Source organism: Marmota monax, unplaced genomic scaffold (genome assembly GCF_021218885.2).
Source record: "Marmota monax isolate L192 unplaced genomic scaffold, Marmota_monax_Labrador192_F-V1.1 WCK01_AAM20220418_F8-fsc00005, whole genome shotgun sequence".
NCBI classification, from domain to species: domain Eukaryota; kingdom Metazoa; phylum Chordata; class Mammalia; order Rodentia; family Sciuridae; genus Marmota; species Marmota monax.
Genome location: NW_026692254.1, coordinates 26,735,414 through 26,752,914, shown reverse-complemented (window position 1 = coordinate 26,752,914; position 17,501 = coordinate 26,735,414). Strand labels below are relative to the sequence as shown.

At 40.8% G+C, this 17,501-nt stretch overlaps 1 protein-coding gene across 3 annotated transcripts; it reads left to right on the top strand.

Annotated features, from left to right (window-relative positions):
* Mrpl46 (mitochondrial ribosomal protein L46) lies at positions 1-14,580 on the top strand. 3 transcript variants are annotated; one of them, XM_046436955.2, is made up of 5 exons: positions 1-288; positions 1,601-1,790; positions 2,903-3,076; positions 3,650-3,706; positions 7,484-7,620. In XM_046436955.2, coding segments are annotated over exons 1-5 (708 nt in total). In that variant the 5' UTR covers positions 1-3; the 3' UTR covers positions 7,486-7,620. The 3 variants fall into 3 exon arrangements, with proteins under 3 accessions (XP_046292911.1, XP_046292894.1, XP_046292883.1); XM_046436938.2 differs by lacking the exon at positions 3,650-3,706 and adding an exon at positions 13,812-14,580 and having other exon boundaries at positions 20-288; positions 7,484-7,656; XM_046436927.2 differs by lacking the exon at positions 3,650-3,706 and having other exon boundaries at positions 22-288; positions 7,484-7,870.
* The last annotated feature ends 2,921 nt before the right edge of the window (positions 14,581-17,501 follow it).

The window sequence follows — 17,501 nt, the reverse complement described above, 5'->3', positions numbered from 1 at the left end:
AATATGGGGTTGGTTGAGGACTCCTCTTGGAGCCGCGATGCATTGTGGGAAGGGAGAAAGATGGCGATGTCCGTTAGGCGGACTCTGTCAGGTGTGGCGAGGGGCCTGCGGAGGTTCGAAAGGGTATGGGCAAGTAGCCTGGGTTCTCGCAGCCTGGTCCTTGAGGCCGCACCCTCAAAAAGGGAATCCCCATGGCGTTTGTTGGGCGCGTTGTGTCTGCAGCGACCACCGCTCATTTCCAAGCCGCTGACCCCATTGCAGGAAGAGATGGCAGCTCTGCTACAGCAGGTAGGATTGAGACACAGGTGCAAGGGGAGGTAATAACGGCTCACGGGCCTTGGTTCCATTCTGACTCTGGCACCATTTAGTCTGTGTGATTTTGATCAAGACATTTCACTACCCTGAACTTCCGTACACTTGTCTGCAGGATGAAACAAATCTTATTAAGGTGGGTTGGTACGTAATGGGCGTTTAACAAATATTTTATTTTTGATGGCCTTATTATTGTCAGTTGGGGCAGTTTTTTGGAGATTCTTTTTTGTTCATTCAGAACAGTAGGGATCTGGTCGCGAACAAGAATCGATCCTTGTTAAAAGGAACTCATAGATTGGAGGGGATACAATCTTTGTGATGTGAAGAGTGTTTAGAATGAAGTATAGGAGACAGTGGGCACATCTGTGAGATGCCTGCGATAGAGTCTGCTCTGTTTTACCTCACCGGGTTATTTCTGTGAAGGGCAAGGGAGGAAATACGGGTAAAGGCTGAGTGTAGTGGCTGTGAAGATGTTAAGTCTCCACATACAGTGATTAAAGGGTGTTAGGTTTCCCCAGAATCTGGGATGTTTTGTCTTAGGTTACTGATAGCTTTAAGCTTTTATTCTGTGTTTTTTGCTAAATTTATTAATTTTCTCACTTGGCATATTCATACCCTACAGATGTTCATAGCATATATCAGACATGTATTAAATGGCAGATATGCAGTAGTAAGACAGGAGTAGTTCTGGTTATCAGAGACCTTGAGTTCAGTGGAGTAGGGGAGAGAAGTCAATAACCAAATAATCAAATGACTGTTTGCAGATTCTGATAAATATTTTAAAGGAAAACGGTTCTATGAAAGTGCTTCACAGGGACATCTAAATTTTTATTTTATGGGCAAGCTAAGGAATGTCTCTCTGAGAGAGTGAAATTTAAACTGAGATCATACAAATGAGTAGAAATTCTTCTAGGAGAAAAAAGCAAGGGAAAACACTCTAGGAAGAAAGGGCAACTTCTGTAAAGTCCTTGAGGCAGGAATGTCCTTGATGAATAAGGTGATGATCAAGGACTACCACTATGACTGGAGCATGGTAAGTAGGCAGGCAATGCCTGTCCCATTCCTTTGTTCTTTGCAGCAGTTTTGATCCCCAATCACATTCTGACATTTTGGCAAATGTAACTTATGCTTAAGTGCAGGTGACCTTTTTTCTTTGTCTCTGTTTTCTCTCTGTTCAGTGTTTTAATTGTATGTCTAGTAATATTAAGTGATAAACTTCTGAGTCTATCAAGGATGCTATAACTTTGTTATATTCTCCTAGTTTTGTTTGTCTTTTTAATTTTCCTAGATAGAGATAGAAAACAGCCTATATTCAGACCATGAGCTTCGTGCTTTAGATGAAGCCCAGCGACTGGCAAAGAAGAAAGCTGATCTTTATGATGAAGAGCAAGATGAAAAGGATATATTGCTTGTGCAAGATTTGGAAGATATGTGGGAGCAGAAATTCCTACAGTTCAAACCTGGAGCTCGGATAACAGGTATGATCTTTTTAGTCTAAAAAAAGAAGTGAAAGGGGTATTCTGGTTCCCAAATATAGGACAATTACTTAGCCTCTGCTTTGTGTTTTAACTAACAATTTTTTTTTTTTTTTTTTTTTTTTTTGGTACCAGGGATTGAACTCAGGGTTCTTAATCACTGAGCCATATCCCCAGCCCTTTTTTGTAATTTATTTAGAGATTGGGTCTCACTGAGTTGCTTAGGGCCTCGCTGAGTTGCTGAAGCTGGCTTTGAACTCATGATCCTCCTACCTCAGCCTTCTGAGCTGCTAGGATTATAGGTGTGCACCGACCTAACAATTTTAAGTTACAAAACAACTTTGAGGAAAATAAATTATTTTCCCAATTCCTCACATCTACCCTAATATGGTTTTTAAAAGGCCCATGTTATTTTTGAGTGGAGGTGGGTAAGAATGTTGGGGTAGCCTTTTCTCTTAGTTAAGCTTTATGAATGTTGTCTGAGTTTAACTCCCATTCTGGGACAGAGAGTGGTTTAAAGTAGGCCTTTTTCTTCTAGTTCTGTGTTTTATTGGAAATTGCTCTTTAATTTTTTTTTTTGTAGTTGTCAGCATGCCTTTATTTTATTTATTTATTTTTTTGTATGTGGTGCTAAGGATCAAACCCAGTGCCTCACACATGCTAGGCAAGCACTCTGCCACTGAGCCCCAGCCCCAGCCCTGGAAATCACCTTTATGGACGGGGGTTCTATTGTCCTTGTTTTACAGATGCAGGCTGAAGAACAGAGAAAGTGTGGGTTAGTTAGATCAGTAATAGTGTTAAGTTGAATTAAGCAGTTGTGTTTGAGTTATGGTTGTTGCTTCTTTTTTAAAGGCTCAGAGTATGTTTTACTTTGTAGATGAGTTCAACTCTTGGTTTCCTTTTTTTACTTTTCAGTTTCCTTAAGAGTATGAGACTATACCCTGAAAGAGGTCAGAATTAGAATTAAAGAGATGGGTCAAAGGGGAAATTTGGCTATAATTTCTTTGAGAGAAAGGATTATGACATTCCCTTAAAGAAAAACTTTAAAACTCAAAGCTCATTGGTCCCAGATGATCACAGCCTTCTTGCTTTTACTCACCCCCTTTTCTTCATAGAAGCTGATAAAAAAAATGACCGAACCTCATTGCACCGGAAGCTAGACAGGAACCTTATTCTGTTAGTCAGAGAGAAGCTTGGAGATGAGGATGTTTGGATGCTGCCCCAGACAGAATGGCAGCCTGGGGAGACCCTCCGTGGGACAGCTGAGCGAACCCTGTCTGCACTCTCAGGTGAGTTCCTCAGAAACCTACAAGATTCACTTCAGACTCAACCAGATGATTTATAGGCTGATTGTGATAAAGGGCTTAAGAGTAAGGAGTGGGAAGGTTAATGGATACTGATGTTTATAAAGGGTTATTCTGTAGGATGTTTAGCAGTATTTCTGGCCTCTGCCCACACAATTCAAAAGCACAACCTCATTCCTATTCCCATCTACTACCAAAATTATATCTACACACTGTGAAATGTTACCTGGAGAGCAAAATTATAGTGGTTGGGAACCATTATACTAGATGGTTGAAGGGGATGCCAAAGAATTTCCCCTGCTTTTGTGTCATACCTTTCCATGCTGCTAGCATGAGCTTCCTGAAACACAAATCCCTTGTCATGCTTTGCAGAGAATTCTTTAAAGGTTGTTCATAGAAATTCAAATTTTTCAGCATAGCCTAAAAATCCTTTTTGCTGTGGTCCTGATCTTGATAGTCTTCTGTCTTGCTGAGTTCATTATATTCCAGGTTCTAACCTAGTAAAGCTTTTACATTCCTTGAATAAATAATGTAGTCTTTTGTATGTTTCTGCTTTAGGGCATGCTGGTCCCTGGACAGAATGGTTTTGTCCTCCATTGCCTGGCTGCTCAATTTGTAAGACTTAGCTCATATGCTGTATACCTTTTGTAGTGGAACCTTCCCTGAGCTTCTAGTTAGAGAGAGTGCCTCTTGCTCCTGGGTTCCCACAGTGCATGCCTGTGCACTTTATACAGAAGACCAGACATTTACTCTGTGCTTTCCATCATCTGGGTTCTTTCCATGCAATGGGGTCACAGTGATGAATTGGGCACTATCCCTGTTCTCTAGGACCTCATTTTCTAGTGGAGAATATACTCTCTCACATATGCCATTGCACTATAATTGTTTATTATATACTATATTTCTTTCCCCAACCAGAATTTTGAATTTCTCGAAGTCTGGCCAGTATGTGTTCTTTTTTATGATTTCAGCTCCCAGTAAAGTAGGTGCTTGCTGAGTGTTTGTTGAGTAAATGGATTTTGTGGTGCACAACCACTTGACAGACCTGCTGCCAGCATAAGACTCCTCGCAAAGCATTAGCAGTGTATGCCCCCTAACCCCTTCCCACCACGGTCCTCTTTGGCCTATAGGAGACAGCAAGGAACAATGGAACGTATGAAGCTTTGCTCCTCTCAGTCACGCAGCTGTCACATTGAAACTGATAGCTGGGTTTCTTGCCAGAACCCTTGTGCCTGATGTTTTGCATCAAGCCACTGTGACATATCTGGTCAATTCTGTCTTCTGTGTGTCACATGGAAGGGGTTCTTATTTGGTCCTACTCTTCCCTCTTTTTCATATTCCCATTGTAATAAATATATGTTAAGGGAAATATATAAATGATACTAAAAGATGTTTATATTATTAGCTGCATATAAAATATGTTGATTTATTGCAAATGTCTACACAAACTAAAGTAGCAAATAATAGAAAATAATTAAAAAGGCAAAGAAAAGCTCAAACAATATGTGAGAAAAGTGGAAATACATTCCCCGCTGACTCCATACTTCCAATATCTGCAAGATGGAATTTCTAGAGGTGGAATTCACGGGTGAAAGGTATGCATACTTAAGTTTTTGATAAGTACTGTTTACTTGTCTCCTAGTAAGTAGGTAAGTAATAGTTGACATTTTCAGTATATGGGAATGCCAGTTTGTCTAGACCTCAACAACACATGAAATAGTCCCTTTTTAGTTTTTGCCTCTCCAGTTAGTAAAAATCATCTCTGTTGGATTATTTTCAGTTTATTAGTGAGATTGACTATCTTTTCACATGTTTATTGGCTATGTTTTTCTTTAACTGCCTATTCAGATCCTTTGCTTATATGTATAATGAGCTATTTTTATCTTTTTGATTTGCTTCTTTTCCAGATCATAGAAAGGCAACATGCATTATTGAATTAAGTTTGGAAAATTCTGAAAAGTGTAAATAAATAATCTAGTATGATTCTACCACAGATATCTGCTGCAAGATTTTGTATTGTATGTGAATTCATACCATATATAAATTCTTCATCTAATACTAGTAGTGCTTTTTTAAGAAAGAACATGAGAAAAGCAGTTCATGTGTATGATGAAAAAATTACCAAGCAGTATTTGGTAAATGTGGTATAAGAAGTAATTTCCCCTTTTCAGAGGCAGCCTTCAGTAACAGATTTTTTTATGTGTATTCTTTAAGAAATTTTCTATGCATATTTAAGCACCTAAGTATTTTATACTTCTGTTTTTCTACATAATGGAAGCATATACACACACTTCCTTTTTCCTTACATAGTTTTTTAACATTTTTCCAGATCAATTTATGAAGACTAAGTTTAAGTGTTTTTAACACCTGCATACTGTTTCATAATACATTGATACTACCTTGTGTAAAAAGTTCGTTGCTTTTACAAGTGAAGCTGCAGTGAACATCCTTGGGTACTCATCTTTGCTCACATGGGCAAATAAGTTATGTTTGGGAAGATAAATTTCTAGCAATGGAGTGGTTTAAGTGTATGTATGTATGGTTAAAATTGATACTTCTTGCCAAATAATGGCAGTTATATTCATTTATATCCCCATAATATATTGAAGGTACCAGTTTTCCCCAAGTAGAGTATAGATCAAACTTTTTAAAATTTATTATGGTAAGTTTCAGTTTATTTATATGGGTAATGGTATTTAATAAATATAGTATAAAAATTAATTTTACAATTGTTTTTAGTATCTGTATGTGATTGATTCCTGACCCCACCCTGCCCCTAGATATGAGAATCTGCAAAATGTGCCAAGTTCCTTCTACAAAATAGTGTAGTATTTGCAAGTAACCTGCGTATATCCTCTTGTGTGCTTCAAATCATCTCTAGATTACTCACAATACCTAATATGATGGAAATGTTATCTAAATAGTTGTTATACTATACTATTTAGGAACTAATGACAAGGAAAAAAAGTGTGTATGTATTCAGTACAGAGATAATTGTTTTTCCCCCAAATATTTTCAACCTATAGTTGGTTGAATCCATGGATTTAGGACCTGACTGTAATGATATGCTATTATTGTTTTAATTTGTACTTCTTTAATTATTAATGTTTATTTTCATGTGAAGTTCCTGTTCATATTCTTGGTTCATTTTTCTTTTGAATTTTTTTTTCCTCATTGATTTCTAAATTTTTTTTTTTTTTTTTTTTTGAGACAGGATCTTGCCCAGACTGGCCTTGAATTTATGATTCTCTTTCCCCACTCTCCTGAGTTGCTGCTCTCTTAAGTGTTTCTTCTATCTATCTATCTATCTATCTATCTATCTATCTATCTATCTTTCCCCTCCCAGTATTGGGGTTTGAACCCAGGGGCGCACTACCTTCAGACTCCCCTTTTTAAAAAGTTTTTTTTTTTTTAGTTATCAGTGGACCTTTATTTATGTATACATGGTGCTGAAAATCGAACCCAGTGTCTCACATGTGCTAGGCAAGTGTTCTACCACTTAGCTACAACCATAGCCCTTGTCTTTGATTTTTATGTGCTTTGTTTTTTTTTTCTTAGAGAAAGATTTAGTTTTTATTTAGACAAATATAAGTTTTTATGTATTTGAATTTTTTTTTGTCTTGCTTATAAGGGGCTTCCTTTATCAATAATGATTCAGGAAGTATTCCACATTTTCTTCTAATGTGGTTAGGATTTTCTAAATGAAAAACTTAAGGATTCAGAAATAATTAATTGATCATGAAGCCATCATCTGGAATGTACAAATCTTTTACAGAAATTTGAAATTTCTGCCAAATCTTTAATTTACGGTATCAATTTTGATACGAGGACTGAGTTTGGGATCTAACTCTGTTTTTCCATTTAGCTAGCTAGTTAATCAGATGCTATGTAGTAATTAATCCATCATTTCTTCATCCCTTGAAAGCTTGGCTTAGGGTTATTAACTCTAGTTATAGACTGCAGAAACTGTCTACAAATCTGGGGATCTTTTTGTGCTTTGCACATGATATCCCTTTTAAATGTGGGCGAACTTTGCTTTTTAGATACGAAGTGTCCTGGTTCTTCACTGACAGGTGGTGAATGGACTGAATGTAGTGTCTGGCTGTTCTGATTCCCAGATAGTGCTACTTTAATTGCATTGCTGACTTACAGTCTAAAAGTGGTAGCTTGGCATCTGGGAGTGATCCAGAGGCTATCTACTTCAGGCCAGAAAGCATTTGGATTGAGAATGAGGAGGGTTTTTGCTGGAATGGCCCTTGTCTTCATTGTTAGGAATGGTTTTTACCTCAGGGGAAAAGTGACTTTCCTAGGGACATCCTGTAATTTGGGGATGAGTATAACCTTATCTTTCAATTCTGTTTTTTTTTTTTTTTTTTCTTTCTTCTCCCTTAGAAAACAACATGGAAGCCAAGTTCCTAGGAAATGCACCTTGTGGCCACTACAAGTTCAAGTTCCCCCAGGCAATGCGGACAGAGAGTAACCTTGGGGCAAAAGTATTCTTCTTCAAAGCACTACTACTAAGTGGAGACTTTACCCAGACTGGGAAGAAAGGCCGTCATGTTTGGGTCAGTAAGGAGGAGTTGAGTGACTATTTGAAACCACAATATTTGACCCAGGTTAGAAGATTTCTTTTGGACCTCTGATGGACTGAGCTGCCTGTGGATATTGCTCAGACAAATCAGGGGTTAGAGCTTTAAGGACATTTGTGTGGTGGCCCCATATTTGCAGGGAATATCAAGCAGGAAACTAAATTCTGAGAATTAAATGAGTCTGTTATTATGTTGTCTCAGCTGATTTGCTCTTTGAAGATGCCTGGTTCTTCCAGTGAAGAGGGGGCCATCTCTTAGGATGCCTTTCTATTTTCCCCAAGCTGATAATTGAGTATTGTATTACTTTATAGTGAAGTAACTGGCCTACTGGGTTCAGGAAGAAAGAACAGAAGGATATGAATCAACCTGAAGCCTTAAGTTCTGTGAAAACTTCTAGGCCCATGAGAAAAACCTGGGTTCATAGTCATTTTCCATTTTATTTCCCCTTTCTTTTCCATTTGATATGAAAGAATTTTAATTTTGCCTAGGAAATAATGCCTTCTTTTCCCTCCTTTCCTCTCCCCATTCTTCCCTTTCCTTTCCCTTTGTTTCTCTTTCTTCCATAAAGCATTTATATTTAAAAAATAATTAATTATGCCTTAACCTGTTTTGAAAACAGTCATGTGAAATAAGCAAGTTCAGCTTATGTCCATTCTGCAAATGGAGGAACCGTGACCATGGTGTAACTTGGCCCAGAGTCATGCTGCGCATTCTTGATGGTGCTAGAGAATGGTGATCCCTTGCTTTTAGTTGGGGCTTTTTGACTATTGTTTGTTGCTTGTGTCACCACTGGTCTCCAGTGCCTGGCACATAGAAGGTACAAATAAATATTTGCTACATGAGTGCAGGAGAGCAAGGAATGAGAAACATTTCCACCCAGAATAGCGGTTCCAGTAGGAAGACTATGGTCCTAAACTTTTCCTGGTTTTCTCTTAGACCCTTTTAGATAAACAGACTGGCTGGTGTGATGTGAACTTGTGAAATGAGGTTTCTATTTCTGCATCAGATGTAGCCTTGTGTTCTTACACAGGGCCAGGGAAATTGCTTTCTGTGATCACAGCAAGGTGTCTAGTACTTAAGTTCCTCTCCTTGCCCTGTACCTTATTACTGAGGGGAGATGTCCTCTAGGTGAGGCTTGCTCATCACCAGCAATAGTGGCACCTTGGAGTGAAGCTTGAGCATAGCCATAGGACCAGGGTGCACTTTACTGGATTCTAGAGTGTGTTGAGTACATGATCTCTGTTGCCCATTCTTAGGGCCTTAGGCACCTCCAACCTAGAAAGGCAAAAATCATTTAGGTGAATTGGCAATTATGTTCATAAGCATGCATGGGCTGGAGATGTTAGTGGTAGAGCACTTGCCCATGTGTGAGGCCCTGGATTTGATCCTCAGCACCACATAAAAATCAATAAATAGAAGAGAGGTATTGTGTGGGGGGGGAAGGTTTGCTTGTTATAACATTGTTTAGGTGTTTTGCAGTGTTGGGGATTAACCCTGGCCCTAGATCTAGGCAAGTGCTGTACCCCGAGCTATAGCCCCAGCCTACAACATCGTTTCCTTAGTGGGAAATAGCATGTGTGTAATGAGTAAGGAGAGAGATGGTGTCAGAAGAAGCTGAAATTCTGTTAGTTCCTGTAAGATTTCCCCTGGAACATTTTGAGATCACATACAAGATTGAACACCTTTGAAAAAAGGTGAAAGTTTTATAGAAATGTCATCCTTTTTTGCAAATAGGAACTGGTTTAGTAGCTTCAGGAATCACTGATAGCCCTTCCACTGTGTTTAGCTGTCTTGGGAAACTGAGTGAAAAGGAGGAAGCTGTGAAGATATTCTACTGCCTTTGTTTTATTTATTTATTTGTTTATTTAACTTTAAAATTGATGCATTATAATTTATACATAATGGTGGTTTTCATTATGACATTCATATATGCACATAACATAATTTGCTCAGTTTCATTCCGTGTACTCCCTTTCTTTTAAAAAAATTATTGAAGAGGGCCCCATCCTGGACCACATTTTTAATTTTGATGGAACTGATTTCTACTAGGACCTATATCTCAGGAAATGGCACATGCCCAGGATTTAAAGCCAGGGACTAGTGTACATAGTTGTTGGGATTTAACTGCATTATTAGTCTCATTGGGCTTGTTTATGCTCTGTTAGCCCTCTGGCTACAAAATTCCATAGGTTTTAGGGGTCTTCCCCCAACCCCTTTTCTGTTATTTTTGAAATGTGATTTTGCAGAATGTAGGATATTCAGCATTGTAGTATAAATGACTGTTTGCTGATTGCTAGCTCAGACTTTCCACTGACTACCGAACATGACCAAAAATTGTTTCTACTGTTTCTTTTGGGAGAAGATGACCAGTGACAAAATAAGAAGTGATACTCTCTGTGGAGATGGGTGCCTGCCTTCAAAGCAAACTGTGGGAGGAGAGTGGTGTGGGTGGTGTGGTGGGGATTAGGAGTTGCAGTTTGAGGTGTGTTTGTGCAACCTAAAAATAGAAGAGGGTGTGTGTGTGTGTGTGTGTATGTATGTATGTGTATAAGACATAAAATGCCATCCAACTCACTAGAAAGATCCTCCAGAGATGTAGGTTTAGACCTCCACTTCATCATTTCTTTCCCAGATGATTTCCAGTCACTTTTTTTTTCTTTTGGTGTTGGGAATTGAACCCAGGGGTGCTTAACCTTTAACCACTGAGCCACATCTCTAGCCCTTTTTAAAAATATTTTATTTTGAGGGGCTGGGGTTGTTTCTCAGTGGTAGAGTGCTTGCCTTGCATGTGTGGGGCACTGGGTTCCTTCCTCAGCACCACATAAATTAATAAAATAAAGATAGTGTGTCCATCGACAACTAAAAAAATTTTTTTAAAAATTTTTATTTTGAGACAGGGTCTCACCAAGTTGCTTAAGGCCTTGCTAAGTTGCTGAGACTAGCCTCAAATTTGTAATCTTCCTGCCTCAGCATCCTGAGTCAGAGATTACAGGTATGTGCTACAGTTTCTGGCTCTAGTCACTCTTGACCCACCTTTGCTGGTACTGTGGAGAAAATACTACTGCACTTATAAATTTGTTTTCCTAGTCACTTGCCCTCCAGGTAACCTCCTGTTGGACCAGTTCTTCACCTAGTATGTGTTTCTACACTTAGCATTTCATAGGGTAATTAGTCTGACTCTCATATCTAACTGAACTTAAAAACTACATTAGTTAATTACCTTCTCTCCCCATGAATATCCAACTGGGAGTCAGAAAACTAGGGTTTGAATTTGTTTTATGACCTCGGGAAAGCTATAGCAACTATTACTATTAATGGCATTGGAGTGACTCCTTAGGATCAGGGATGGTGTGAAAGCCCTTACCTACAATGAAAATTTTTATTTAAACCAACAGGGCAGCTATCATTATCCCTGTTTTATTGATGAGAATAGATTCATGTTAACTTGCTTAGAATTACTCCCTAGTAAGTAATGAGGCCAACTTACATCTGTGAACACACCTGTCTTAACTTTACCTTTCTCATTTGTAAAATGAATTTGCTACTTCTCAGGTAATGTGATGATTTATCTGAAAGTGCTTAGCATGGCTTGTTGTGAACACTCCATTTCATTTCTTCCAACATAGTTAGGCTTCCATATTCTCTTGGATTCAGCTCTGTCTATAGCTTCTACAACTCTCATTCTCACCTTCTCTAGGTTATGCATCATGGCAACCAAGCATTTCTGACCTGTTTGGAAAGGGACGTGGGTAATTAGGACATTAATGGATTCCAACAGCCAATCTTGAAATGGGTTTGTGGCAGGTCAGTCCCATCACTACATCCAGCTGCTTGGACACTTTCACCCTGTCCCACCCTGGGCCAGGAAACCCAGAGCCACTGTTGGGCACAGGCTTATAGGGCACTAAAAATGGAATAGACCTGCTGACCCATTCTGGTACCTTATCAGGGGGAAAAAGGAGGACCATCGAAAGGTCAGCAACCCAATTACTAAGAGCTTATGGATTGTTAAATTGCAAGCACACACCACAAGATAAAGCTCGTTTGCCTGAAATCTCAGGACTTTATTTCCCTAGAAGCCCTTGGAGCCTGGATTATGGCCAGTCACTTTAGACTGTCAGTTACCTTTCACCTGCCTTTGAATTTATTCTCAAAACACGAAGTGAGGGAGTGAGCTGCTTATCCCCTGTATCCAGGAGAGGTATCCAGCACATGGGCTGCTGTAAGGCTCAGTGATAGGTGTACTCCAGATGGGATTGCTGGGGTGGGACTGAGGTCCTCACGAGTGAAGAATGGGCATGACAAAAGAGGGCATTACGAACGTAGAGCAAGGAATGGGTACACAGCATTCCTGTGCATGCATACCCAAGTCCTCAGCTACCCTACCTTAAGCAGTCCTGAAGTAGACTGGAAAAGCCAGCAACAGGTTTTGTACAAAGGCTTTGTAAGTACAGACATACCATTGATCACTGAAATAGCAGATCTCTGGGGTCCTAGTAGTGCTGAGTGACTGAAGAAGAGGCTCAGGTGGTGGGGGAGAGAGACCCCTCAAGTTCTCCTTGGCCCAGAAAACTGTCCTAATAAAGTCAGATGAGGAGCCCTGAGAGGAGTGCCCTTTGGAAGTTAACGGGCTGATAGATGGAGTCAAGAACATGCTGAGAATAGGGGATTTGGGAGGACACCTGCAGATCAGGACACTTTGAGGTAGTAGAGCTGAGAGTAGAGGATACCTGAAACTGAGAAACCCCAAGAGGGTGGAGGGTCAGGGCAGGGTTTCATGATTGGTGGGTGGGGCCATTTTTGTGAGCACCACAAGGTGGCAGCACTTGTCTGTTGGATGCAGCAGGCTGTCTCTGGAACCTTCACTGCACCTGGTCCTGGCTGCTCTATTTGAGCAGATTCTTGCCTCAGGCTGGGTGACATCTTCTGCCCTGCCTTCTAGGATTGAAGCTAGAACACAACCAGTCAGAATGGATTTAGGATTTTTGTGACCATCTCTGAGAGTGCCACAGACATGTTCTGTCCTCAGGATGGGTCCCACACATTGGGACCACTTAGTGTAGCCTGGTGCTAGCCTGCCTGTCCACACTGTCTGCCTCACTTAATTCTTACATCAGCCCTGTGTGGAAGTTTTTATTCTTACTGTTTCTAGATCAGCAGACCAGTTTAGGGAGGTGAAGAGACTCCATGGAGTTCACGTAGTCAACGTGATGGAGCCAGGATTTAAATCCAGAGCTGTATGATTCTGAAGGCCACTCCCCAGCCCCCAATGTTCCCTGATGCCTGGACACTTACTCTTTGTATCAGAATCCCTGACTGGTCATCTGGACAACTTACTGCAGGCTGAGGGACCCCTGGAAAAGCCTGAACTGGGGCAACTTTAAGAATATGAAAAGGATTTGGAGTAGAGAACTATGAAGCTCGGGGGGTTGAATTTCTTGAACTTGGAGAAGAGACTGATGGGAGTCATGGGCTTCAGTGTATGTACTGTAAATACAGGGATGTCATTTAGTCATCTTTGTCTGAATTACAGGAAGTAAGCCTAAAATACAATAGTAGGAATTTTGAGAAGTTATACATGGAAAGAACTCCTTGGACATTGAAAGGAATTCTCGAAACATTCTAGTTACCTTTCTACAAACACTTGTGGAGGAGGTGGTTTTACTACTAAGTACTGGAGATAAAATAGTGATCACAATACTTCTGGTCAACATCCTTATGATGGTTCAGTGCTGAGGGTTGGGGCAGAAACATGGGACTGTGTGCTGGACACTCCATCCTGTCTGGCCCAGGGAAGGCCTCCCAGGCAGTCCTGGCTGAGCTGAAGTCCTGAGCTGAGATCTGAAGGAGGCTGAGGCAGGAGGATCACAAGTTCTAGGCCAAGATCAGCAACTTAGTGAGATCCTGTCTCAAAATTGAAAAAAGGTCTGGGAATAGCTCAGTGGTAAAATGCCCTGGACCCAGTCTCTAGTACCACAAAACAAAACAGAACAGAACAAAAGAAATACAGTGTTACATTGGTAAGTGGCCTGGGCCCTTTGGGAATCTAACATGGCTAGTGTTTCCTCCAATCATGGAACCAAATGTGGTTTATTTTAGCATAGGATTAACTGGTTGGCTTTTTTTTTTAGGAACCATGATGTATAAAATTTTAAGATTCCTGTATCTGTAACCACAGTTAATTGTGAGTCTATGCCTCCCACCGCTAGAAAGGCCTGAATTTGGACATTTGGGAAAATATGAAAATAATCACACGGAGAGAATATGAAGAGAATCACACAGAGTTTTGTGAAATGCTCACACAAAAAGAGACTCTTGGGACTCAAGATGGAGTTGCTTCAGCCATCTCAGGCTCACTCCAGGAGCCTATGGAAGAGAATAGTGGATGAAAATATTGTTTATAACATTACTTATCTTACTTTAAAAAATTCCAGTCTAATAGCTTGAATTCATAAAAGTCAGATGTGCTTATGAGGTGATCCTACAGGTTCTGCAGTATTCCTTGGTTCCTGGTTGTTTGCATATCTCCTGTACACTCTCGCCTACAAAGCTTCTTATCCATCAAGGAGGTTGTGTTTTAATCCATATACCCAAAGGAGGCTTGGCCACAAAGGTGACAAAGTCGTTTTGTTTCCCCCTTTGGGAAAGGTTCTTAAGCCAACAATGGCAGTCATTTAAGTGACTAAGTTGCATCACTGCAGCCTCTGCTAATAAAAGAGTATGTGAGGGCTGGGATTGTGTCTCAGTGGTAGAGCACTTGCCTAGCGTGGGCGGGACCCGGGTTTGATTCTCAGCACCACATAAAAAAATAAAAAGGCATTTTGTTGTGTCCATCTACAAAAAAAAAAAGATTCATATTCTCCCTCCCTCCCCCCTCCCCTAAAATTAAAAAAAAAAAGTATGTGATTATGAGAATTGGTTGGAATTTTTTTTTTGTTCAGCACAAGGACTCTGAAAGCAGGTCTGAAGATTTCACTGTGCCATGGCTGAGACAATAAAATAAGAATTTAACTCTTTAAGGGACTCCTTTGAAGCAGATACACTTGGATGGAAAAGTATGTTTACAAAAACAAATTTTGTTTTCTGGATGTCACACCTCTTGTACAGCCTTCTCCGAACACCGTCCTCTTAGCCATTTTGTGTGCAAAAAGCTATTTTGTGAGCAAAAAAGTTTACTATGCATATCTATCCTCCAAGATGCATGGCTGCATTTTTCTGCCATGTATATAGGGAATGTTTTTGCACACTTGTACATTTTTATCCCCACTTTTTCTCAAAAATCTCTCTCACAAATCTCTTATTCATACACTCTTGAGCATCATGTCACACAGCTTTGATCATTCACATCACATATGCACCTCCTTGGCCACTCAGTGCACACATACACACCAAGAGCTTCTTTAAATATTCTCATCACATACACATACCCTTGAATGTTCACATCACACACAAACCCTTGAATGTTCTTATCACATATAGCTACAGACCCTTGAGACCTGATACACATATACCCTTGAATGTTCACCAACACACATGCACACTATTCACACATCTTTGAAACTTGATAGAATGCACATACACATTCTTGAGCATTCATGTCACATGCTCATGAATATTCTGACCTCACACACTGTTCAGGTTGTTTTGCCTGTTGCTTTCAGATCCTCAGATTCTTCCCCTGCTGTTTTGAGCAGTGTATTTGTGCATGTGTGTGTGCATATGTTGGGAGATATGCATGAGGATCCCTGTAAATCACATTTCTCAAGTTGTCTTGCCCACTGGAATCCAGCTGGATTTGGCCAATAAGAGGTACTGGTGAGAAACTGAAGAGAAGATACGCCAAGCATTTCTTCTCATTCTTTGCTTTGGTGGCATTTCCAGTATCTCTGTGGTCCCAGATACCACTGGCAGCCTTCCCTGTCTGCAGGATGGATGAGGCTCCTGGTAACATCACCTCCTTCTGTTCCTCCAGCCTGAGGAGTGGTGGTAGCTTCTGCTTTAATTTCTGGGCTGTTTCACCATCCCCTCCTGCATTTGTTTATCCATCTTACCAACACCTTTGTAACTAATATTAAATTCCCTCTTCTGAACTACCTGGCATGGATGGCTTTTTCCTAACTGGATCCTGATTGATGCTCAGCCAACACCTACTTTAGAATATTCTCATCCCTAGTGTACAGCCTTTTCTCTGACTGTGGTCAGAACTTTGTTGGATCAAACCCTGGTTTGGAATATTCAGTATTTGCTGAATGAGTATAGTGACAACTACTGGGATCCTTCTTGGATGGAGCTTGTTGCATCCCTAAATACCTGAACGTAGGGGCATCTTCAGTCTTGTCTAGGTGGATTATGAATAACGGTGGTAGCGACCAGCCTCATGGGGTTCTTGATCTTGGACAAAGCCTTTTTGGAGGCTGGAGGGTGAGCTTTCCTCAACTGAGTCATTCTTGTGGAAACTTAAAGGGACAGTAGGCACAACCAGGTTTTGCCTCAGTAGTCCAGATGTGACTTCAGAAGCAAGGGGACCTTCACCGATTGGGTTAAATAGGAAAGACTCTCTCTAAAGACTTAGTTGTACTTATGATCCTAGCTCTGAAAATGGTATGGGCAAGCCACCCACAGCTTCACCATTCTTGGTTTTAGAATTACAGGCATTACCAATCACTTATTTTTATTTGCAAAATGCTTGAGGAACTATTTAACCTTGAACAAATATGGCCAGCATGTGGACCTCATTTTCCTCAGTGGATTCACAAGCCTGCTGGGAGCGTTGGTGATTGGGGCAGATCCTATGCAGTACATGTAATTTCCACAGGGAGGCACCATACCCAAATGTATGGGCCATCCCTGCACCACAGGCCAAAGGCTGTGTTGCAGTTCAAAAAGGCCATGCTATCCTTCCCCAAAGCCTCTAGCATGTGAATGCCACTGGTGATCATCTGCCTATTTCAAATGGAGTCAAGGCATTGAAGGCCACTGAATATACAGCAGTACTGCAAGGCAGAAGTTACTGAACCAAATTGTTCAAGCATTAGGTTAGTGCATTAGAGTGAGCTAACAGGATTAAGCAGAATCAGGGAGAGGGTGTGAGAATTCAGGAGAATAAAATTTGAAAGGGTAAGAGGGAAGTAGGAAAAATGGTAATGACACCAACATCCAAGCATTTTCTCATGTTTTTGATGCAATTTAACATATCTTCACTTTGAGCAGATGGATCTGTTAGATTTTCCCTATAATCCAGTGCCCTAAATTTTTGTGATCCTCACAAGATGCCTGAGGAAAGTATAAGCATTATTAATTGACAGATGAGGGGAGTGTGGAGCTGGGGAAATTAAGTGGCATGCTAACTAGTCAGTGGCAGAGATGGGTCTTGAGTCTAGTGCTCATGAACCAGGGTGGCCAGGCCTTTGAAGGACACCCTTTGGTACTGGAAAGAATCAATGTGGTGGGGCACCCTGTTGCCTTGGGGTGGGCTTGGATGTCTTATCTGATCAGTGACTCCTGGCATGTAACAGGGAGACAGTGCTGGCCTTGGGCTCACACATGACAGTAAGTGAAGCAAGCTGGGCTCTTTAAATCACCTGCTTCTACCTCCTTCCTTTACATTTGGGAGTAACAAAGTGCAGAGATGGAGACTCGCTTGTCTTAGGTCTCAAACAGAGCCTAGGAAAAGGCAAGAGCCTCTGGGAGTCCTGATCCCCAGCCTGGACTTTTTCCCAGTGATCCATGTGGGGTATGCCTGGCCCCTGTGCGAGATCCTTGGTGCCTGCTGGGAGCCTTAGGAAGCCTCAGGACCTCCCGCACTGGCCTCAGATGTCAGG

Excerpts from the sequence above, each read along its gene's own strand:
- Mrpl46 (XM_046436927.2), top strand. The coding sequence starts at position 61 with ATGGCGATGTCCGTTAGGCGGACTCTGTCAGGTGTGGCGAGGGGCCTG. Across the intron at positions 289-1,600 it reads TGGCAGCTCTGCTACAGCAG|ATAGAGATAGAAAACAGCCT; the intron begins GTAGGATTGAGA and ends TAATTTTCCTAG. Across the intron at positions 1,791-2,902 it reads ACCTGGAGCTCGGATAACAG|AAGCTGATAAAAAAAATGAC; the intron begins GTATGATCTTTT and ends TTTTCTTCATAG.